Source organism: Thamnophis elegans, chromosome 3 (assembly GCF_009769535.1).
Source record: "Thamnophis elegans isolate rThaEle1 chromosome 3, rThaEle1.pri, whole genome shotgun sequence".
Lineage (NCBI taxonomy): Eukaryota > Metazoa > Chordata > Lepidosauria > Squamata > Colubridae > Thamnophis > Thamnophis elegans.
Genome location: NC_045543.1, coordinates 125,047,275 through 125,054,012, shown reverse-complemented (window position 1 = coordinate 125,054,012; position 6,738 = coordinate 125,047,275). Strand labels below are relative to the sequence as shown.

General features: G+C 38.3%; 1 protein-coding gene across 2 annotated transcripts in view; it reads right to left on the bottom strand.

Moving 5' to 3' along the window:
• Nucleotides 1-3,206: 3,206 nt before the first annotated feature.
• Nucleotides 3,207-6,738, bottom strand: part of EMB (embigin) — a 38,388-nt gene continuing 34,856 nt past the window's right edge. For both annotated transcript variants that reach the window (XM_032212445.1, XM_032212446.1), the window contains exons 8-9: nucleotides 5,786-5,819; nucleotides 3,207-3,281 (exon numbers count right to left, since the gene is read on the bottom strand). In XM_032212445.1, coding sequence (XP_032068336.1) covers nucleotides 3,224-3,281; nucleotides 5,786-5,819 — 92 coding nt within the window. In that variant the 3' untranslated portion in view covers nucleotides 3,207-3,223. The remainder of the gene's footprint in view (nucleotides 3,282-5,785; nucleotides 5,820-6,738) is intronic.

The following is a 6,738-nucleotide window of genomic DNA, read 5'->3' as shown; positions in this document are numbered from 1 at the left end:
GTGTGGTTATAATTGATTTGTGTTAATACTTAATGAAAGCTTAATCATGTCACAAACATTTGACAGCCATCTCTCTTATTGGTGACATTTATTGTACAAACAATAGAAAGAATAAAGGGAACACAGGGAACTGGAAATACAGTTACAACAAATTAGAAACGTTATGGATTCGTTAGTTACTTTAAAGGAAAATGTGTTTACTTTCTCAGTTCTTTGGTAAAGTTACTGATAAACCATGAGATTAACAAGGCATATCATTAAGTGTATTGCTATTGTCCACTTGTAGTACTTCTGGACAAGTAATCTAACAAAATCCAAGCTTTGAATATCACCATTTGGTATCTGTTTTCTACTTCGTTATCATATTTCTTACACCAGCCCACCAGTCACATAACCTCTTCCAAGAAAACCAACAACTTCTTTCTTTACAGAAGGAAAAGAGAAAATGCTTTGAGATTCTAAGGGTGACATTTGGTAGACATAAAATATTGGTGGCTAAAGATATTTGCCATTTAAGCTGGTTCTAAATTATATATATATAAGATAATTACAACCCCCGGTATGCCAAAATATGGGAGGAATATCACTACTTCCATTCTCTGTCCTTCGGCTCGTCACAAGAGACCATCCAGGCAGAAACCCAATATTTTTACTGTTGCCTTTTTGTTACATTTTTGTTCAATTTGTGCTGATATATATAGTTTTCTGACGTTTTCACGGGTGTTAGTATGTAGGTCTCTAGTTGTTCGGGTTTTCTCCCGCGTAGAATTGGAGATGTCTTGGCGACGTTTCGACGAAGTCACATTCGTCATCTTCAGGCTGCTGCTGACTACTTCAGGTTTGGTGTTTCCAGGAGTAGGAAACTCCTGGAAACACCAAACCTGAAGTAGTCAGCAGCTACATATATATATATATATATATATATATATATATATATATATATATATATGTGTGTGTGTGTGTGTGTGTGTGTGTGTGTGTGTGTGTGTGTGTGTGTGTGTGTATATATATATATATATATATATATATATATATATATATATATATATATATATATATATATATATATATATATTCTCAATATAAAGGCTCAACCCCTTGTAATTTATTTTTCCTTTTAAATCTTGGCTTGTATGGCTTCTTCTGATAATACTACTTTACTAGCAGACAAATCAGGAGAATACAGGTAGTCCTCGACTTACGACCACAATTAAGCCCAAACTTTCTGTTGCTAACTGAGACATTTGTTAAGTGAGTTTTGCCCCATTTTATGATTTTTTTTCTTGCCAGTTATTAAGTGAATCATTGCAGTTGCTAAATTAGCAATCTGGTTGTTAAGTGAATCTAGTTTCCCCATTGACTTTGCTTGTCAGAAGATCACAAAAGGTGATCACATGAGCCAGGGATACTGCAAGTGTCAAGTATCTCAATTGTTATCATATGATCATAGGGATACTGCAATAGTTGTGTGAAAAACGGTCATAAGTCACTTTTTCAGTGACATAACTTTAGTCACTAAATGAACTATTGTAAGTTGAGGACTACCTGTATTTCCACTAGATGCTGATCATCATATACAAAAATGCATTCTATACATATTCAGATAAATGAATGGAAGTTAATAGTAGATTAGGGTTAATTGCAGACTAAGGCTTGAACAGATATAAAAGAGTCTATAGCATAAGTTTAGCTAAAACTTTTAGGACAATATGAATCACATTAGCTTTATTTAATACATTCATTATTATATTTTTTATAAAAAGGCATTTTTAAAGCAATATATTTAAGACACCTAGAAGTCCATCATTAGAAACCAAGTATATACAGTTCCACTGTTTCAGAAAGTTTTTTTTTTTAATCCAGTGCAGTCTTGGCATTTCTTTTCATCTTACCTAAATTAAAAAGAACAGAAAGATTAAAGAAATGCAGTCGTAATACCATCTGATTCCAATGAGTACCCCTTTCGCCTGCTGGTTAAAGCTGAGAGTTTTAAACGTCCCATTTCCCATTTTACCAGCCACTGGCATTTTTTTTGGGGGGGGGGGATGTGTGCAGAGGTACCCAAAAAATATTTGCTCACCTGCACAGTTGTCTGATAGAAGCCACAACGGCATCTGGACAACTATGATATTACTTCCTCTCTTTGCTTTCCTTGGCAACACCCACGCACAGCTGCATATTAAAGCAGTATCTGATATGTCTTTTGTGGGCTAATCAAAAGTCCTTTACTTGGTGTTATTCCTTGCAACCGTTCCCAGTCAACATTTCAATTGACATGGCAAAAGTGTCTTCTATATAACCTGCACTTCAGACAGACAAGACACCTCCAAATCTGGTGCTCTTCAGATGTTTTTGACTAATTCCCACCTAACTTTTTCTCCAGTGTGAACACTGCTGGTGACGGTGTGTGTGTGTGTGTGTGTGTGTGTGTGTGTGAGTTGGGTAAGAAGACAAAAAGGGAGTTTTCATATATTCAAAAAGAGAATCAGTAGGAGTCTTCTTCTCTCCATGTATGTCTCTTCCCCAGATTTTCCTGGTGCATACACTGAAGATACTATTTATCTTCAAATCTTTCATCCTCGGTCGGCTGGGAAATTTTTCCAACAGTATGATGCCGTAAAAATATTGGAAGCTGGGCTGGTTTGTTGATTCAGCTTTGTTACATTTTTATAGGCATGGAGTGCTTTTGGCTGAATGCCCAGACATCTAGTTAAGCTTATTAAGAGTTTCCCCAGCTGCCTGGAGAAAAAAAAAGTGGCAAAAAGTGTCAGTTTATTATACTATTGTGTTTGCTTGCTTTTCTGGTGTTATGGGAATAAAAGTGAATAACTGGTAGGTAGAATTCTTTCCCCTATTTTCCTTCCCAAAAACTAAGGTACGTCTTATACTCCGGTGCGTCTTATACTCTGAAAAATACGGTAGTTGATAGCTACCCCAGTTTCCTTTTTTTTTTCATTTTATTGCAGTCCAGTCTCATTTTTAATTTTCAGTTTCTATTCTTAAACCAAATGTTTTTGATAATGGTCTATGTTTCCCACCCAAAGCTGCCTCTGTGAGGTGGGTGCAAATAAACTGAATAAAATAGACCAGCATCCCAACATTTCTTTAAATGCTTGTTCAGCCTGATCAAACCTGACAGTCCAAAAATGTCAACAACCTGGACACTAATAGATACAGGATCCCTTCAGTTTTACCTTTTAACTTACCACTTTTAATAAGGGATTTAGACATTCCTGTGTCGGGTAGTGCTATTTTCCACACCATTGCTGTCTTCTGATTTCCTGTATAGAATAATGAAGGGGAGGTTCAGGTTTTTTCCCATCATGGATTGATTTGTATTAAGTTCAGTATGGACTTTTATGCTTAGATGGGTTTCCTCACTTGTTAATTCTTGCTTGGCAAAATGTCCCCAGCAATAGAGCAGAACAGAGATATAAGATATGGTTTTAATAGTAGAGGCTAGCTATCGGTGAGGCTTCATATCTTCTAGAACAAGGATCTCCAACCTTGGCAACTCTAAGACTTGTGGACTTTGGTTCCACCACAAAACCGCGGAGGACAAAATCACGCTCGACGAAAGCGCGCATTTGACGTCATCACAGCGCGACGAAAACATTGCGCTGTGATCGAAAAATGTAAAAATAAAGCGAAAACCTTACCCTAACCCCCCCCAAACCTAACCCTAAACCTAACCTTAAGCTAACCCTAAATCTAACCCTAAACGTAACCCTTAACCTAACGCTAAACCTAACGCTAACCCTTAACCTAACGCTAAACGTAACCCTAACGCTCTAAACCTAACCCTAACCCTTAACCTAACCCTAACCCTAACCCTTACCTTTATGTGAATCGGCTTGCTTTAATTTTAATTTTATTTCAATTTTTAATTTTTTCGTCACGCTGTGATGACGTCAAATGCGCGCTTTCGTCGAGCGCGATTTTGTCCTCCGTGGTTTTGACGGGTCACGGTGGACTTTAACTCTGGGACTTGAAGTCCACAAGTCTTAAAGTTGCCAAGGTTGGAAACCCCTGTTCTAGAAATACACTATATAATTGAAACTATATCTGTATATATCTGTAAATGAATAAGACAGCCTTCACATTTCCTTCTACAAAAATGCAAGTGAGGGAGAAAAATTCCAAGCTTCAAACTGTATATGTGACCTTTTTCAGCCTATGGGAAAAAATAAAAATGAGAATTTCTTCAGTGTTCTGAACAAGCTAGAGGCCTGTGGTTTCACAAAAATGCATATGAGGCATTGATAAGATCTGGTGGGATTTCCCAGAAAGCTGTTGTGAGGCATGAGTGTTCTATTCTAATTTGGCTAGTTTGTATTATGTTTCTATTTAATGCACCGATTTGAAACAAAGCCGGTTGATGGTTGAATTATAAATTATCTCATCAGATACCAAGTGGCGAGTCAAGATGTGGGACTGACAGAAGTTAGATGGTTAAATAGGTTATTGAAGTTTGTTCCCCTGCATACCCATCCTAGCAACTAGCTAGCTCACAAGCACAGTAAATTAAAACCTAAGAATTATTGTATTTAGGTTTCCTGAGTGAGTGGTTGAACATGGGAATAACCCAAGAGCATAGTATAACAAGAGGACTAGGGGAAAAAACCACCATTCCCTGTAACAGTTTCGTTCTCAGTAAGTCTTTGGAAATGTGTACATGCAGATATGAGTTTGCAGCACGGAACCAAAGTGTACTTTCTCTATTCAAGTGCTTTGTGGTAAAAAAAAAAAATCTCCTTTTTGAAATTATTTCCTATTACTTTGGTTGGATGATGGGGACAAACAGTCTGATACTACCATTACTATTTTAAGCAGAATAGGTAAATGTGAAAAAAGATCAAACTTGACTATATTAGAAGAAGCTTGCAATATATTTTCCCCCCTATTTTGCAAGTAGTCAGCAATGTTCAAACATAGCAGTTCATACTCACTTTCATTAGCAGAAGAATAAACAACTTTGTATTTTTACATGGTATATGTTTGAGGCTCAGTTCCCTGCCAACCATCTTCCCACTCCACTACTAAACAAATGAGACAGAATTACCACATTTTTTGCACTATAAGGGACACTTTTTCCACCCCAAAAAGTGGGTGGAAATGTTTGTGTGTCGTATAGAGTGAATATTGCCGAAGCCCCACCCACCTGTTGACCTCCACCCTTCAGCCGTTTTTGGCTTTCACATGCCCTATTTTCAGCCTCCGTGCATCCAATTTTCAGCCTCCACATGTCTCATTTTTGGCCCATTCCAGGTAGCCCGTTGCTGTGCTGCCTGGAACGGGCCAAAAATGGGATGGGCAGAGATAGAGAAAATGGGACACATGGAAGCCGAAAATGGGATGTGCAGAGGCAGTGATAGGCGGCAACGATCCCCACAGCTGATTGGTGGTATTCCAGGAGGCCAATCCAATCACCAATGAGCTGCTGATGCTAAATCAGGCTGCAATAACATGAAGCTGACCAGGCTGTTTGCTGTTTGCTGCAAGGATGCTAGCCAGATGAATACTGGTTTATGCTGGAAGGCAGGGGCAGATTTTTTTTTTCTTGTTTTCTTCCCCAAAATTTAGTTACGTCTTATGGTCCGGAGCATCGTATAGACCAAAAAATATGGTAATATTTGAAGTCCAGCCCCCATTAAAATTCAATTGTAATGGTGTTGGTTGTCACCTGTTATTGTTTCAACTTTACACTATTTTTGTATGGTAACATGAAACAGATTTGCTCTAACTTTACAACAAGAACATTATTACTTACAATGTTATTACTTACAATGTTTCCACTTGTTCGAATTCTTTTTCAACTTCTGCAAAGAGAAAGAAACCAATATGATTTTTATTTTGTGTTGGTATATTTTACTCACTTCCTTACTTATTTAAGATTTCAAGCCTGACTCAAGCCTTTGAGTCAGTCTTGGCTCCTGGTGACCGTCTGGATTACATGTTTTCATTTTTGGGAAGTAGTTTGCAATTGCCTGTTTCTTAGGACTGAGAGAGAGAAACTGGCCCAAGACACACAGTCGATTTTCAAGTCTAAGGTGGAACTAGAACTCACAATCTCCTGGTTTCTAACCTGGTGCCTTAAACACTAGACCAAACTGTGTATAGTTTTATTCCAGAGCCATAGTGGCGCAATGGATAGAGTGCCGTTACGGCAGGCTACTTCTGCTGATCACCTTCTGCCAGCAGTTTGGCAATTGACTCAGCCTTCCATCCTTCTGAAGCTGGTAAAATGAGGACCGCGATTGTTGGAGGTAATATGCTGACTCTGTAAACAGCTTAGAGAGAGCTGTAAACCACTATGAAGTGGTAAAAAAGTGCTATTGCTATTTATTTGTTTGTTTGTTTATGAGTTTAAGGGATTCTATATTAAATTGTTAGGGATGTGGTGGCTCAGTGGCTAAGATACAGAGCTTGTTGAGCAAAAAGGTTGGCAGTTTGGTGGTTCGAATCCCTAGTGCCACATAATGGAGTGAGCTCCCGTTACTTATCCCAGCTTCTGCCAACCTAGCAGTTCAAAAGCATGTAAAAATGCAAGTAGAAAAATAGGCAAATTGGTGGGGAGGTAACAGAGTTTGGATGCCTTCGGCATTTAGTCATGCCAGCCACTTGACCACAGAGATATCTTAGGACAGCCCTGGCTCTTCAGCTTTGTAACGGAGATTAGCACTGCCCCCTAGAGACAGGAATGACTAGCACATATGTGCGAGGGTAACCTTTACCTTT